This window comes from Brienomyrus brachyistius, chromosome 1 (assembly GCF_023856365.1).
Source record: "Brienomyrus brachyistius isolate T26 chromosome 1, BBRACH_0.4, whole genome shotgun sequence".
NCBI classification, from domain to species: Eukaryota; Metazoa; Chordata; class Actinopteri; order Osteoglossiformes; family Mormyridae; genus Brienomyrus; species Brienomyrus brachyistius.
Genome location: NC_064533.1, coordinates 38,939,315 through 38,957,212, shown reverse-complemented (window position 1 = coordinate 38,957,212; position 17,898 = coordinate 38,939,315). Strand labels below are relative to the sequence as shown.

The following is a 17,898-nucleotide window of genomic DNA, read 5'->3' as shown; positions in this document are numbered from 1 at the left end:
CCACCAGCCGGTTCTGGGGAACAGGGGAAATAATTGCTGCAGGTTTACTACATATTTCCAATGCATTTAGAGTCCTCGTTTCAAAGCCACTGTTATCAGAAAGTCTTGTTAAGCCCACAGCTCTGTGGCACTGTGGAAACTCTCGATAGAGGTTGCATGGGAAAATTTAATAAGCATATCAGCCTTTCACCACACACCCCCAGGGATTCCGTCTGATTGATAAGGCTTGAAACATTATTTTTACAGTGGAACACTATACTTTTATAGTATTCTTTTGTAATTCCTGTGGCCACATAAAGACTATCCTGTATACATGTGCGTATGCATTTGCTTCATCTTTTCAGGAATGCTAACTGACACTTACACACAAGACCCCTCGCAGTTTTCAGCCATGATAGGAGATGGCCACCCGGGGTCTTTTTTTCCTGCCTGTGACCTTTTGATCCACTCCCCTGCAGTCAGAGATCTCGACCTTTCTCTGCAATATACAGTCTTTGTCTCTCAGCCCTGCGCCCGTTTCGCTCTGCAAACAAACATTCCGTGCTCCCCTGTCTGTGCCCATCTCCATCTCCTCCTGAAATATGAATAAAGGCAGGGAGTGGATGAGCCATGGAGGAAGAGGAATCGTGAGCTGGAAACATATATCAACAGTGATTTGCGTCCCCCTGCTCTCCTCCACCTCCTCATCCCACCCTCCCTCCCTCCCTTCCAACCCCCCCCGGTCTCTTCCTTTCTCTCGCTCTCTCTCTCTCTCTCTCTCTCTCTCCACAAAGCCGTTGTCACCGCCCAGCCCCCTGCATATCATTCCACTACCGTGGAAATTAAATGAAGGCAGCTCGTCGCAAGCAGGTTTCCGAGGATGTAGCCCACGATCCCGCTCTTCCAGACTCTGCTCCTGGGACTGAGGCTGGGGCAAGAAAAAAGGACGAGGAATCACGGAGTGCCAGGCACGCAGGGGTGAACCCCAGGGGCCGAATCTCTCCACCTGACATCTGCTGGCTCCTGCTTTCCTGAATTATTTATCCATTTGTGCCAAGAGAGAATTTTTGCCATGGAGTCGGAGTGAAGTGGCACACATGGACGTGTTCAGCTTTGTGAAGATGGCAAAGTTGCCGGGGTGAGTGAACAGGCGGGCTGAGCTTCAAGGCTCTTTTCTCGGGGCACTCGTGTGTTGCCGTTGTGATGAGCAGTGGTTCATCTACCGGGGACATGACAGGAATTACGGAGCGGTGGGGGGGGGGGGGTTAGGTGCATGCAGCAAATTAAAATTAAGCTAATAAAACTGCAGTGTGGGCCACCACAGATATGGTGGAGGGGACTTACCATGTCTATGATTTATTTTTTTTGTCATGCTGGCAGTTGCTCTGGATAGCATTTTTTGCGTGTGGTCAGGAAAATAAAGCAAGCGAGAGAGGATGATAGACAGGGAGAGGGAGGCTCGGTTTGACAATGTGGGGCACAGGGTGGGGAGAGGCCTCCCCCATCCCCGAACTTAATGAAGTGCCGAGCGCACGGATATCTGTTAGTGGCCACCGCTGGGCTCAGGTTCTCTTAAACACCTGCGATCACCTCATTCACATCACTGCTCACTGGATTTCACTCTCAGGGAGAACAAAGGTAAGATAGGAGGATGTGATGTGACTCCATACAGGAGTCCATTCGTATTCTAAATGACAAAAGGGACATCACTAAAAAGCCAGCTGTGTTTCTATGTGAAGGGACAAAATAAACAGGAAAGACAGTCGTTACTGTACATCAAATGCAGGTACTCGCATGGTAATTGGATTCCGTGCCATTGTTTAATGCCTTGCAGGTAGTTTGGAGTGGCAAGAACCTCCAAATCAATGATGAAGTAGGTACTCAAGTCCTGTTTGATAGGGTCACCACCCTGGTATGTGCGAGAGCCGATATGCAGGTGAGGGTGCAGTTTAGAGGCTTCAAAAATAACCATTAAGCACTGGTGTAGCTACACTACCAGTATATAATACAAATAAAGTGCTTGACAATGAGTTAAATCTTTTAATGGCTTTGAAGTCAGCATCCCATTCTTTGGCAGAAATTTTGGCAGTGGGCTGTAATGTACCTTCATGTTTTGTGTAGGAGCACACAGCCGAAATGAAGGCTTTCAAGAGAATAAAGTGAAGCTGACAGTATTTCTGCTCGCAGACCATAAAGGTTCCAGAATCATGTATGAACAGACTGTCCTCAAGCCGAGATAAAAAAAAAATTTTCATTATATTTTCATTTTATTCAAGAAACTTTAGTCAATTTGTGTTATGCTATGTTCAAACAGAATGCCAGAACTGTGAAATCCTGTGACTGCAAGTCATCCTTAGTAATATGTTAACATGTTAGACATTTGTTGTTCTAAACTATTTAGGTGTCAGTCTCTTGAATGGTCTCAGGCCACTTCTATGCCAGTTGTATATGACAAGGAGTAACTAGCGCCACAGCTCTTATATCCAGACGAAGGAAACTTGTAGATGGAAACTGCAGTTAGACTGGCCTAAGATATGCAGGGATGCAACTCTGACCTCCCAGGCCACTACTAACAATGTCAGAGATGGGAAGATAAACTAAGACTAATAAAGATGGTCAGCACTGTTTCCTTTAAAATGCTGATTTCTCATATATATATATATATATATATATATATATATATATATATATATATATATATATATATATATATATATTCAATGCATCCCATCTCCTCCCTCATGCATTATGCTGACTGGGATAGGCTGTGACCTCAGTGCTATTCTAAACTGAATAAGCAGTTATGGAAGACAAATGAAGAGATGGATGGATATTCTTTTATTCGACCTTTCACTTCCTGCAGCCTTTTCGTTGTTCATTCTTTACTTGATTTAGGTAAAAATAATCTTCCCAGGGGATTTCATTTCAGATCACAGTAACTCTCAGTTAATTACCACAGGGCAGATTATTCAGTAACTGCAATGCCTACTTTTATATAAAAAAATCACCCAGACCCTCATATATATATATATATATATATATATATATAAAGATTAAACGATTTCGAAGCAGACTTTTATTTAAGCTTTCAAGGGGGCACAAGGCATTGTATTTACTGTCAGGTATTTCATTTTATTCGCTATTATATTGCTCAGAGTACTGAGTGCAGGGTACGTTCATAGTCCATTACAAGCCTCTAAAGGCGTGTTTTATACCTGGTGTTTTCCCAGTGTGAAGATAAAGTGTTGATGATCTGGAGGCATATGGTCATAGCAATAAGGACAGACATTGCCTGAACACTATACAAGCGTGTGATACCTTGCACACTGTCATACCGAACAATGGGCTTAGTGAGTAGGACTAAGCACCAAATCTGGGAAAACCTGGCAGCTGAAACTGTATGCTTACATAAAATATTATCCAAACTGCTACATAAAATGGGAGGAAAAGTATTAATTAAAATACATCAGTTATTGGTGCTTTACAGGAACTGATCTCTTGAATAGATTAGTTACCGATTGTGGATATAAAAATATTTGTACTTTGTATTTTGAAATGCATTAATTAAATATGAGTTGAATAGCAGCTAAGTGTTTGTCTTATTTTAGTAATATTTATAAATAAAAATTAAGGTTTTTAATTTAATCGGTGAATTTACTTAATGAAGCAGTGTAGGCCCGGTCACTCAGTGGGGAAAATTGAGGTGTCACAACTCTAGGGTCGCTGCTTGAGTCCCCCACCTCTAAGAATGTGGCAATTGTACATTTTCTCTTTGTTTTCATGGGTTTTTCTCTAGCTATCCTCCAGACGTCCAAAAACCTATGCTTAAGTCAATTATTGTCTCTCAATCTGCGTCTAATCTGTGCCTCATGCTTCCTTAAGGCTAATTTATAGTTTGGCGTAGAATCTACGCCATTGGTATGTCGTAGGTACGGTAGAGCTGCGTGCCCTACCTTGTAGCCCAACTCAGAAATGAAACTATAGGTCATGGCAACACAGATCGCAACAACTGTGATTGGCACATGGTTACACCATACCTATGCCGTAACGACGGCATGGATTCTACACAGAAGTATAAATCAGGCTTAACAAGCCTCCAATCCTGTTCTGCTCTGGATAAATAGCTACATAAATTTCTTAGATGGTGGATTTAACCAACTGTCAGCATTAGATGTGGGAAGTTAACCTATATCCTGAATCTTGTAAAATGCATAATAATGATGCAGTGAAGTAGGTTAATAATCAACCCTTGTTATATCCTCATTTCATAACACACTTGGAGGACTGCAAACCGGAGAGCATGTAAGTGTGTGCTATGCTAATAGGCAAGCTGGCACACAGCTGTTGTGTTAAACCATCGTAATGTTAACATGAGCCAAGGTGGGCTTGAGGTGAGATGCATCTATGGATAAAAAAGTAATACAATCATAGTAAGCTAATAATCAGAACAACACAGATACAGTAAAATTATAGGCATTATTTTTCTGAACTGTTGTAACCGATTTCCAAGCTGACTTTTTGAGCTAAAATGCCAATGACTTAAGCTCTGTACAGTATGTTATATTTAATGTTTTTAGTGCTCAGTATAACAGCAGTTATGGTGCCGCCAACACACGCATGATTGTCGGTACCAGCAGTAATACCAAAAGGTATGTTTTCCATGTAATAAGTTCTTTGATTTTAGCTTTAGATGTTAAATATTCCATGTTATAAATAATTCAGGGTAGTTTCTTCAGCAATATCAACAATTTATATATTTTTTAATATGTGAAACATTATGAGGGTTTTGAAAAACTGACTTGATATTTCATTTTTAAATGCAATTTCTAAACAGTTTATAAGCAGAATTACTGTAGCTTGGTAACTATTTTTAAGGATAACTGAGTGAGTATAACGAGAAAATTGGCCTAATCCTTGTATACATACTGTTAGCTGAAACTGAAGTCAGTTGTCCTGTAGAGTGTATTTTGGTTTATTTATTTGTTTTGTTTTTAGACCACTTATGACCCTCTGGCACTGCAGCTCTGAGCTTTTCTGTCTGTGAGCATTTTGACCAAGAGACCCATTCATCACATCAGAGCAGCTGAACAGTCTCACAAGCATCATTGGTAGAAATACGAGCACACAAGCTAAATAATTATTTTAATGAACGGATCTGTCTGCCCTCAGAACAAAGTAATCAACGATGAGACGCTGCTGAACTTTGCATCATGTCACTGTCAATTCAAATATTATGGTTCATTGAGAACCGTGCTGCCAAGCTGTCCAGGAAAATAATGAAGTTATGGAATGTTTTAATGAATTCTGCCAGAGACCTTTTATGCTGCAATATGAAAAATAACCACCTATCCATCTTCCGACAGTCCACCCATCCATCTTCTAACCACTATCCATACAGTGGGTTGTGGTGTCCTAGGTAGCAACAGGCATCCTGTATTAAATGCTACTCCATCAGAGGGCACACTTACAAACATAATGGACAATTTAGTGATGTCAGGTAGCCTAACTGCATGTCTTTGCATTGTGGGAGGAACCTGAAGCAGCAGAAAAACACAAGGAGAACATGAACATGCAAATTCCACATAGACGGAGCAGACACAAGATTTGAACTGCCATCCCTGGTGGTGTGAGGCACCAGCAACTCCCACAGCACAGCCTTGGATGGTGTTATCACAGACAGACAGTTCACACTGTGTAATGAAACTTTTCCATTGTATTCTTGCTCAATTAAGTATTAGCCTAAAGCACTATGAAAAGCAATGGTTTCTAATCATATATGTATACAGCCCAAGGAATAGCTGCGTGCTATCTAAGGTTGTTTAGAAGGCGTTCATCCTAATCTGCATCTGTTTCTTTTTCTGTAGTAGTAAGCGTTTTCATGTAATGAGCATTAATTACCCCTCTGTTGCAGCTCATTTAAACACTGAGAGATGCACTCTCTGGCCATAACGGTCAGTTTAATATAGAATCTCCAGAAGTCTTACTTCCAACCAGGTCATTTAATGGAATAATTCCTATTATTGGAACTTAAAGGGACATGTATGATCATGTTAGACAGTTTTTTTTAAGGTGATTGGTTTGTATTTTGCAAACCCAGATGCCCAGACTTACAGCAACATTTAATGATCCATTTATATAATATTATAGACTGACAGACTTTTTATTCACAACTATATAAGTTCTGTGGAGCCTCCTTGCTCAAAACTATACGTACTGTAGAAGTTCATGTTTCTATCTCTGTATGTTATCTGTGAAGGTTACTGAGCTCAATATTCCTTTACATGAATTTCAGGCTTCCAAATAATCTCATGTGTGTTTTGAAAGCACATTCTGATTTTCTGATGGAGGGCTGTGGCACAACAAAGCATGCTGGTCAAGGAGCAGACTTATAAAATTCCAGTTACTTACCCACATCCCTGTCCAACAATTGGTTTTATTTTGCATGTTCTTTCCACGGCACATGGTTTCCTGACAGTCCAAAGACAGGCAGTTAAACATTAATATGTGATATGTTCTACCCCCACCCATGACAATGACCAAAATAAGCAGTTCAAAAATGGATTGATGGATAGATGAATGAATGAATGAATGAATGAATGAATGAACTTGCAGATCTGCTTCTGAAGTACTGCTGGTCTCCTTTAAAACAATTTCAACAAAAGATGCTTTATTGAAATTCACTGACAAGTAATTGTTTCGTGCCCTGATTGATGAATACCACAAGTTATCATTTAGAAGCAGGCTTTGTGAGTAGGTATAGGCTGAACACCCTAATATCTAGTTTTTAATAGGTGAATATCAAAATAAGTTGGTCAAGCAGAAGATATCATGAAGAAGTACAGAATTACACATTTAATTCCTCACCATCCCTTAAAATGCAGAGTGATGGTAGAACATGAACACAGCACATCATTTAAGATGCTCAGTGGACAACCTTAACTATGATGGAAAAAGAGAACATTTAAGGGTCACAATTGGGCTCCTGACCCCTGGTGCTGGGACAGACTTAATGGACAGTTGCAGTAGCCTTCACTCCCGCCAGAGCTGTATATGGGAGTGAGGTCACAACACAGGCGCTTTGCAGCATCTTGGAAAAAAGGCTATTAGTGTGCTTGTAGGATAAAAAAAACCCTTGTAAAAGCAGACTGCAGTCTAATATCATATGACAGATAAGAAACATGGAAATCACACCAAAAAAAAGATCATATAGTAACATACACCTCAAAACAAAAATATCTAATTAAAAAAAAGACACGTTTTAACCACGTTTCCCAAATTTCTTTTTGTAAGTCTCTGGCTGAAATTCCTTCAGCATTTCTATGGTTATTAAACTGGAAAGGAAAATAATTAGCCTAATTATTCATTAGGGTATAAAATAAGATAGGTGCTTTTTTTTGCCATTTTGCTAGCAAGTAGCGCCATTTCTTTAACATTGCAAACCAGGCTTTCTGGGGACTCGGGCTTCAAGCTGGAGAAGATGTGCTTCAGGAGAGCAGATGCTTTGTCTTCTCAAGCCTGAGAGCTTCGCTGTTTTCTGATGAGAGCATTCCTCTATGAGAGTCGTGCCTGAGGGCCAGTATCTCAGCAGAGTATGTTTAGTGCTGGTCTCATCCACTAAAGGAGATGATGACTGCATTCCACTGGGGCGGAGTGGGGGAGGGGGGCACGTCCCTTGCTGTAAGTCTACTGTGCAAAATAGTCCCTACCCCAGCAACAACACGTCCCTTTAAAACAGCTAAGTGCTTGTCAGGGAAATTCAGGCTTCAAACTCCATCTAGATTTGTAATTCATGATTCTGGTGTTCTTGTGTAATCATTTCTCCAAAGTATCAATTCATATATTTTATACAGATGAGAAGAAACTGAATGGAGTTTACATTCTGTTGTGGTATCTTGAATTTCGAGTCTTTGTTTCAAACACTGTGTATAGGATTTGATGTTACCAAGGCCATCTAATCTCCCAAACATGCTGCCTTGTGAGGGTCACATGACTTCATAGACATCCTATCATTGGAGGAATGCCTATGCTGGTATGACATCCATGCTCTCAGTTTTTTGTTGAAATATATATTTTACTGGAACTAGGAGACATGCTATTTTTGATAGCATGCACCTTTCATTCTAAAAGTACATAAAATAATGATAAAACTATGAGCTATTTGTAGCACTAAATTCATTGTGTTGCCATATAAAGAAATTGTTGTCAAGCATTGTTATTTTGTGATTAACATGACTGTAAATATAACTTTTAAAGGTCTGTACTTCTCAAGCTGCTGAGCCAAGACATGAGTGATACGAAAATGTCACGTTTGACCTTAAAAAACCGTCAGTGCAGCATTTTATGTATCTCTATGTAGCTGACTGAAGATAACCCCTGGAATGAGTTCCTGCAGGCCCTGTTCCTGCATGCATGTGATTGGATTAAGGGCAAACTGGCAAAGGGAGGATGTGTAGCAGATTCGGTGATGCACTGTGCTGGAATAAGAGCCGCATTCCAGGTATCACTGCAGATGCTGTGAGCAGCCGGGGTCAGATGGGTTAGAAGGCTTGTAATGGGCCATGTTTGTTTCAGGACTTCATAAGTAATGTGCATTCAGCCATCTTCCATAATTACTTACCCGATACAGGGTCACAGTCAAAGTGTAGCCTATCCCAGGCAGCATGGGTCAGGTGAGACAACTGCACTCTAAGGACAACTGATACACAGTGATGAATGAATATTTAGTGACTGTATCACAGTAAGGGTGTCATTCTGTTTATAATAAAGGAGATTACAGTGAAAATCAACCTCCTGATCGAGGGTGGTATTTCACTTAAAACAGGAAATGTCCAATAATATCCATCCCATAGCGTTCAATATTCCAAAAATTATCATTTAAATATTTGGCAAACTCGCTTCACAAAGTAACTTCCATTTTAGTGAAATGTCAATTAGTCATAGTCATGGCAGGTGAAGGCTCAAGATAATGCAGAGAGAAGCTGCAGTATCAGGTAGCGGCCTGGAATTAAGACAGCGCCGTCTTTTCGTGTCCCTTCCAGCAGGAGGCGAGCTCTCAGGCGACCTCTGCCTGACCGTAGGTGTCACTGTTTGAACGTCAGAATTGATTTCCATCCGTAAGTGAGTGCTCCTAGAGCTGGTTCTCCTCTGGGATGTGAGCTTGTTAGCTGCCCAGATTACATTTCCAGAAGGATGTGAAGAGCCTCCATCCCTTTTGTGGGGCAGAATTTTTAGAGGGGATGGTGGAGTAGGGAGTTGGTGAGGGGGCTCCCCCATCAGATGGGCCTTTATAGCTCTTCATGTTTACAAATCCAGACATAACGTGTCACTTCCTGTTATATCAAGGCTCGGCTGAGTGACACAGATCCCGTGTCTCCCATGCGTATGAGGACTGTCAACAGTCTGTATGCCACAGACAAACGTGCCTTTGGTATCTGGTTTAGTAAGTGGCTCACTTAAGGCCTGAGAGGCATGAAAGATGGCAGAAGGTCAAATAATAACACTTAAGACCTTGATAAGTCACACAGAGTAACCCGAGACATCTTGTCTGCTTACATTTCATATTTATCTTTTGTTAACCCTGTTTTGTAAGACCAGCAGCCAGCGTGGTGCTCTGCTGGGCTTCCTTTGATACATCGCTGTGCGGGGAGTTTTCAGTGACACGATGGACTGATCTCATTTTTTCCAGATAGAAAAACCAGACCATTTTATCTGTCCACTTCAAAAGAACACATCCTGTAACTAAACAGACATGAAATATCAATGTGTTATTGCTGTATATCTTTAAAGATAAACATATCTGAATCATTTTGAAAACGCACAGGATCATTATGCCTTATCTTGTTTCTTTATATAACTGGAATAGAAGAGTCCTCCAGACATTTTTTTAAATCCTCTTCCCCTCTCCTGCCATCCTTCCAATCCTATATCCTCATACTATAGGATATTATTATCACCGATACTTTTGGCAGATATTTTTAGAGGGATCAGGGCCACACAGACACTGCACAAAAACTAAAATCAAAATGTCTGCCATCTGGGCCTTGATGCTGTCAGTTAGAATCCCAGTTGGGACCTGCCTTAGTCAACCTCCACAGGGATGCGAAGCACAAGAACTAGACACCCAAGCACGACAGTGGTATAAATTGGGGTATGATTCACTATTCCTCAATTTGTTTGTGTTTATATTTTAAGCTGGCATGGAGATACAGTTATGATTATATATTATGACACGAAATGTAATACTTTCATCTATCCATCAATCCATCTTCTAATTTATTATCCAGTACAGGGTCAAGGCACAAAGGCAGGGGAACCCAGACAGGATGCCAGTAATCACATCTGCCTGATCATTTAAGCCCACTGATTACATTATACTTGAGTTTGTAAAGTTATATTAGGTGTGTCATGAGAAGTAATAAGCATATTAATGGCTCTTGGCACAGAGTGGGGTTAATTGGCTCTTACTGTTGCATCTGCAGGTAGATCCCAGACGTCTTAAATATCACTGGCCATGGCTGGAATGTGAGCTGAAAGTGTGCAGTTAGAATGGCCTCGATTATCGATCACAGGCAGCACACACACATAAAGCTTTTGCTTAGGGGCGTACAAGAATGAAGAGCTGGGTTCTTCTGTATTGCTGTTTTTCAGGCCTTGGTTTCTCATCATACTGGTTGTTGTCAGTCAGGAATATCCACTGATGACCAACAGCACTATTAATGCAACAGTGAGTATGCAAAATTGCTTACATTTATTATATTGCACTGTTATTGGGTGTAATAAAAAAGACTGAATAATGAAGCTCATAGTTCTGTGTCTGCTAAATTTTTATAGAGCACAAACTCCTTGCTGATGGATTTTATTGCTGCCACAACAACTCTAATATGGAAGCAAACAACTGATGGAATTGCGGTACTGTGTCTGGTTGTATATTGTGTCAGACGTTATTGTTTCCCTATATTTCTGGTTTTCAAGTTTCTTGGTGGAATAAAGGTCATCCTGTTGCTAACGTTGCATTTTGGTTGGCGTATTGTAAGCTGTGTATAACCCCTATAATGATTGTTTGAAATGTGTCTATGACACGGTCATTTGCATTGGGATAGACGCGAGACGAGCCAGCACAGCATCTGAGTGAATTTACTCACTAAATTGAGCATTACCTTGTGGGTTTTCTGATAACCCTAAATTGACTTCCAGCAGGGGAGAATCATCTAAACTGTTAATTAATTGATTAACAAACTGGATTGAATCAAAAAGTAGCACATTTAAATTCCAAAAGAAGAAATGCAGTCCTGTGTTGTTTTGTATTTTTCTATTAACTTTATAAAGAAATGAAGCAGCTAAATCTTTTGAGTAAAACATCTTATGAATAGCGTGCTGTCATGCCGTGATGACGTACGCAGGAAAATCAGTGGCTAATTTAACACTGTGAGTGCTAATTTAATACTTTGATTGGTAATTTCACACTAAGAGTGTTCATTTAATACTCAGTTTGTTAATTTCACACTGAGTCTTAATTTGACACCCAGATTGATGTTTTCGTACTGAGAGGTCATACGGACAGTTTAGATTTTATATGTAAGATAGTAGTTACATCAGCACCACTAATAGTTGTACTCTTAACAAAAAGAAAGAGCATTAAAATGTCTTTAAAATTCTTACACCCCTGAGCAGCTTGTACTGAAACCATGGAAGATGAAGCCCTATCCAGAGATCCCTTATTTAGCCTTCTAAACAACAGTGTGCTCATCATTTATTGATACTGGCCAACGTGGTTCGGTTTCCTGAGAGAGGATCAGACCCACTTTAGTATTACACCAGGATAGCACACCCTCATGTGAGCACTATGCCCTAAAATCTGAATTAAAGAAAAAGACATTAAAGCCCCAAAACCATACTCAGCTGCAGACTTAGCGAGGAGCAAAAATGGATATTGAGCACTTGTATACTTATTGTCAATGGGGCTTTGAAGGCAACTCATCCAGAAATGTGAGTATGGATCTATCCAATAGATGGTTAATAATAAAGCAGATGTCAAAATTAGTGGTTTATTTTTGCTAATTTGACATGGAAACAGTAACATATCTGTTACAATTGTGTAATTATTGGTTACGTGTTTGTTATTAGGGAATAGATAATTCTGCACATCGCTACGGCTCTCATTATTTCACAGAAAAACCTAGTTATACACCTGGACATTAATCAGGATTAATAAATGTAATTTCCTTTAAGCATGTTGTTTAAAAACAAGAAATGCATAAATTTATATTATATACTTCAGTGTATTTTTCATATATTTATAACTGACCATTAGTTTAAACCATTTCTTGATTACAACCAGTTTCCTTGAAAGGTTCCCACAAAGTATCTTAATCTTAAATGTACAATCTCAAGGAGTCATCTTGAGCAGAACAGATGTGTGCAGTTTAAGATATTCTACCTAACAACACAAAATCTGTTTCAAACTGTATTTTTATACATTTCACTTTCAAATCCTCTTACTCAACAAACTCTGCTGATTGGGTTCCTCTGTAATTCTAGGGATTAACAGATTAAATAGAGGACTGAATCTGTAAGGCATTTCCTACAAATTCTGATGGAAAAATAGAATGGTACAGAGTTTTGACAATAATTAAATTACAAGATTTAGGTAAAGAGCCAATAAGGGGTTAATGAGCTAAAGTACTCATTGTGAGATCATGTAGGACTCATGCATTTGTCTTTCTCCAAACTTGCCTGATTCTCTATGTCTCCCAGGGCTCCCAATCTTGATATTCCATTAATGGTCCCACTAACAATCATTACTAGTTTGAAATCAAGCCATTTGGATCAAATTCACTTGTAAACATTAGATTCTGGAGCAGTTTAGGGTTTCTTTGACCTTGAAATGAGTCGCATAGCTGTTTCTGGCTTTCACTTCTCATGAACACGCATGCGACAGCACGCCAATAAACATGTGAGTTGTGGATTCAGACATCCTGGTAAGATAGTTCTGATCATGCATTGCACAGAAGCCAGTAGAAAAGGTTACTGGTCTGACACCGTGCAATACATCAATTATTATAATGCTACCATTCCCATCCCGCCTAGAATGAGGCACTTTGCCAGGTCTGGGCAACTCATTCTTGGGAGAATGTTAGGTGACATGTACTTACAAGGCAAATGGTATTGTATTCATAATGAACAGGGAAAGAGGTCTTTGTCAAGTGATTTTGTTTTAAGTGTTGTTGCTAGGCAGGAAACTTGAACCAGGAGTTACTGCAGGGAGACCTCAACATGTCTAAGAGGGGCATCGTGTTTCATCTGATGGCAGGAAGCAGCTCTCAAACTGCCACTGCAGACTTATGCGAAGGAGTCAGAAAACATCACCCTGAATTATGGATGCTCTTTTGTCAAAGTGTGTCTGCAATCTTGCATATAAAAGCATTGTTCATTCCACATTCCTGATCTATTGTTTTCTGTCTGCTGTCTTTTAATTGTTCATTACTTCAGAGACTCTGCAGTGGTGGAGGAATCGTGGTATTTGGGGGATTTATTTTATTATCCCCCCCCCCTGCAGAATGGCAGAAGTGGAAAAATCCATACTTGTAATGCAGTGTTAAACAGGAAAGCCAACAGTAGCCAAAAATAAGGAAATATGAATATTATGGATTGTAAAAACTTAATGACTTCCTGCAGACAGACAATATGGCAAATATACAAACCTATACAATCAAATGTTGTCCATTGTCCATCCATCCAAGTAAAGCCCGAGAAGTTTTAAAACATCTGTGTGAGAAAGACATTATGGAACCTAATACTGTAATACAAGTCAATAAACACATTTTAAGCCATGGTTTAATTTGATTAAAAAGTTACACTGATAAAACACATTTCAAGAAGAATGGAGAGCCGATTAGAATATTGCTGGATCAGTTTGACAAATATTGTCAAATGTCATTGATTTAATAATCTAGGTCTTAAGAATATTTTTAATAATATAACTGTAAAGTGCATCATGGCAAATGTGATGGACTCTTCAAATGGCACATGAATAATACACATGGAACCTGTGTTCATGTTATATTAAATGAACAGGGTTTAAGATGATCACAATTATGCATAATTAACATTTTGTCCTGCATTAAGAATATTCTGGTAGAGCCAAAGCTGAAGGTCACACAAAGATGATAATGATAATTTTAAAAATAAGTTTACATTTTACATCATTCTAACCCAGTGTAAACTTTGTAAATTGTGAATACGTTTTGTAATTAGTAGTGGCTTATTTCATGGGTCATGTTGAAATGGCTTAAAGAGCTTTCTCAAAATTAACTGAAAAGAGAAATTAGCGTCTGTTAGTTTTCCATTTTCCAAACTAGTTCAACTCCAGCTATCAGCCAAGGAGAATAATGAAATGATTGTATCCAGTGTGTTTAATGGTGTACTTTGAGTGATTTAAACTCTTTACAGCAGTTTTTTAATTATATCTTCCCACAGAATGTTTTCAACGACAAGAGATACAATAGGAAGAAATTATGGGAGTATTGGAGAGAAACATGATTTAAATCTTGGCAAATAAATACAAACTTTGTTTACCATTCACTGAGCTTTCAAAACATGTCAGTAACTTTGCATAGCTTTCTTACATTATGTGCTCCTTGGCAATATATATTTTTAAGTGACATAATATAATTATGTTATATAAAATTATAGTGACCGATTTTGTTTGCGCAGTTTAAAGTGCAACAAAGGTGTTTTTCTTAAGATGCGTAAAAGCCCTACAAAAGTACCTTCTTCAGCAAACTAGCCTTCATTAAATCTAAACAGTACAGTGTTGCCCAGGGCTTGGACCAGCACCATTTCCCCATATTGCTATGTAGTGACATACCAAATGGATCGAGTGATATGAGCTGGCTTCAAACACATGCTGTGACTCTTGTCCAATAAAGAACATCCGCATATAACATTGCAGTGAAGTATGTTTCACGTAGCTACCACTTCCAGCGTACTCAGTTTGATTGATTTACATGTCTTCCAGAACCGCTAGGCTACGTGCCACATAAATACCTACAGTGTCTGTCAATAACCTGTTTTTTGTAGGCATGTGTGAGCAGAGCACAGAGCAGCACTAACACCCACCTGAGTCTCACTTCTCATGTTTTAATGTTAGATGCATAGTGCTGGCCACATTGCAGTCATGTGATATCTGTCCACTATATATATATATATATATATATATATATATATATATATATATTTAAAATTACGAGATCAATCAAGATAAACAATAATATCGTATCGTCCAAATTCACCAACACCCCACCCCCCCCACCCCTCCAACGCCCACAGAAGTACGGACGGAAGATAGTCCCTTTAGATCAATAGCCACATCTCTACGTTATTTTAGGTGTTTCTATATTTTAAGTGCGAACAGAACACACTAATCTGATGGGCTGCAATGTCGGTTCCCCGGTGATAAATCTATTGTGGTTCCTCCATAATTAAATTTGCTGAGCTGTGGAGGAGGAGGCCGTGTATGAAAATACAGCACAAATTGCGTATTTTTGTGGATCAATACAGGACACGGCATTTTATTTCAGTACAGGACAGTCTGCACACTACAATGGACAAGCTTTTAAAACTAATTAATAGCTTAACCGAGTTCATCTAAAAATTCTGAATGATTCCTTCTTTTTTATCTCAAGTTTTGGCTATAGCTTGTGAAGACCACTCACTCACATAAAAGAAAGGAAATGACGTGACAACATCAAACTTTCCTTACAAGAATATTTGAAAACACCATTACCATGACAGGCAAAGCTAGTCAAATGCTACGCTATAATAGCTATGTTTTTTTTAATCCATCAGAAACTAAACTGAAAATCAAATCATAAATCTTTCAGATATCTTTGCGTTGTGTGTAGCCTAACCCTACTACTACAAAGACAATAATCGCTGGCTAGTCAGATATTAACGTTCATATCTACACTCTTGTGATATCATTGATTACTGATAATATCATCATATCACCCAGCCTTAGATTACACTCACATATTGTGCAATCCTCACATGTTGATATAATTCTGTACCATGGTGTTTTTGTGTCTTAGGATAAGTTCTCTATAGCTTAATATTATGTTTTGATGTAGAAGACAGAAAACCTTCTGTGTCACTCCCTTTCAGCCTGGAGTTTCCTGTGGCCCTAGTGGTTTTCTGTTGGTGCACTTGATATTGAGTTTAGTGAGACCTCTCCCAGCCAGCTTTAAGAATACGGGCTGAAGCTCTGCACATTTTCAAAAACCACTTTGATGCTGAAACATGTGAATTCTTCAGAAATGAGCAGCCACCACAGACTTTATGTGAGTTGGCATTTAAACAAAATAAGTGATACACATCCTTCCAAACTGCAGTTCTGTGTCACCTTTCCTGTGACGTGGTTTAAGTGAAACTCTCATTTGTATCAATGAGTAATGATTACTTGTTCTGCATGATTTTATGCATGTGTTTTATGCTTGTGTGGGAGACTTTCCCAGGTTAACTATCTAAAATACAGCCATCACATGGAGGACTGACTGAAAACGCATAGGGTTTGCGTGCAACATCCCTTAATATGCATTATTCCGGAGTGACATGCAATTGGGACAGCAGGGACAGCCAGTTCCTGGAGCAATTGGGGTTAAGGCCCGTTCTCAGCAGCCTCAGTGGTAATATCATGGACCACAGGATCGGGAGCGATGACGTTTTGATCACGGCATTAACCTTAGAGTCAAGCATCACCCCAAAGAGCTGCAGATATAATTTGAAGCTAAAATTTCATGGAGTCTCTGTCAGATAGATAAACCTTAATTAGCTGTAAGTAGCTGCGGGTGCCTCTGCTCACCTTTATTCTCTAACCTTTCTTTCCAGCCACAGATCCAAATCCACGGGCTGGCCACCCCCTTCCGGGACCTGGACCACCTCTTCAGCACCCCCCTACGGATGGGACATGACCTCCAGTAGAGAGGGGAGAGACTGCTTCATTAAGTGAGTGCGTGGGGGTATGGAGGGGAGGGCAGCGTTCCCAGTGTCGGAGAAACGCTCAGTCATTCAGGACACGTAGTGGCTTGAGACTCTGCATGCTCCATCTGTGCGGGCAGAATACTGATTCCTATCCTTCACATGCCGAGCGAAGTGCCATCCCCAGTTAAGCAGCAGCACGCCCCGTGCTGGGCTGGAGGAGACACCCTGCATCATTCCTCACCCGCTGCCCATCTCTCAGTCTCATAAAACTTCCAGCACAGTGCCAGCCTCAGATCTAGACCGAAAGTGCACATGCTTTTAGGGAGACGCTGGGACGCAGCGAAGGCGCCGTTCTTTGATCAAGGTGCCGCTTGCCTCATGCTGCTATGCGGCACGGCAGGAAAATGGCCACTCTGCATGTATATGTGAATTCTGAGGTTCTAAGGCAGCTTGGCACATTTTCTGCCATTTTCGCCTAACGGTGAGCCCAAATAGACACTGTACATAAAATCACACCACAGCTCCCGCATTTAACGTTGAAAGTTTTTGTTCAAAGGTCTTATGTCATGAATACAGAGGAACTTTATGCCGCCATAATGTTTAGTTTAATTCAGTACTTTGCTGTGAAATCAGATTATACATACACACACACACACACACACACACACAGCTGCAGTCCCTTTTAGTTGTTTTCTCAGACAAAGAGAAAAAAAGAAGCAATGTATACACATAGAGAAATACATATATGTGACCCGTTGCCACGAAATGAGTCTTAAGTCACACTGCTAGAACTGCACCCATAAGACTCATTTCGTATTGATGGGTCATATATATATATAAACAATTTTAAACAGATTTCACTTTGCAACATACTCTGGGGCCTCCCAACCCAAACTGCCACCATTTTATCGTTAAACCGAGTTAAACACCTTTCCGGTGACT

At 39.9% G+C, this 17,898-nt stretch overlaps 1 protein-coding gene across 3 annotated transcripts in view; it reads left to right on the top strand.

Moving 5' to 3' along the window:
- Positions 1 to 786: 786 nt before the first annotated feature.
- LOC125745027 (FERM and PDZ domain-containing protein 4-like) overlaps positions 787 to 17,898 on the top strand; it is a 38,072-nt gene continuing 20,960 nt past the window's right edge. For all 3 annotated transcript variants that reach the window (XM_049017425.1, XM_049017415.1, XM_049017434.1), the window contains exons 1-2: positions 787 to 1,117; positions 16,864 to 16,980. In XM_049017425.1, the coding sequence (XP_048873382.1) occupies positions 1,077 to 1,117; positions 16,864 to 16,980 (158 nt within the window). In that variant the 5' untranslated portion in view covers positions 787 to 1,076. The remainder of the gene's footprint in view (positions 1,118 to 16,863; positions 16,981 to 17,898) is intronic.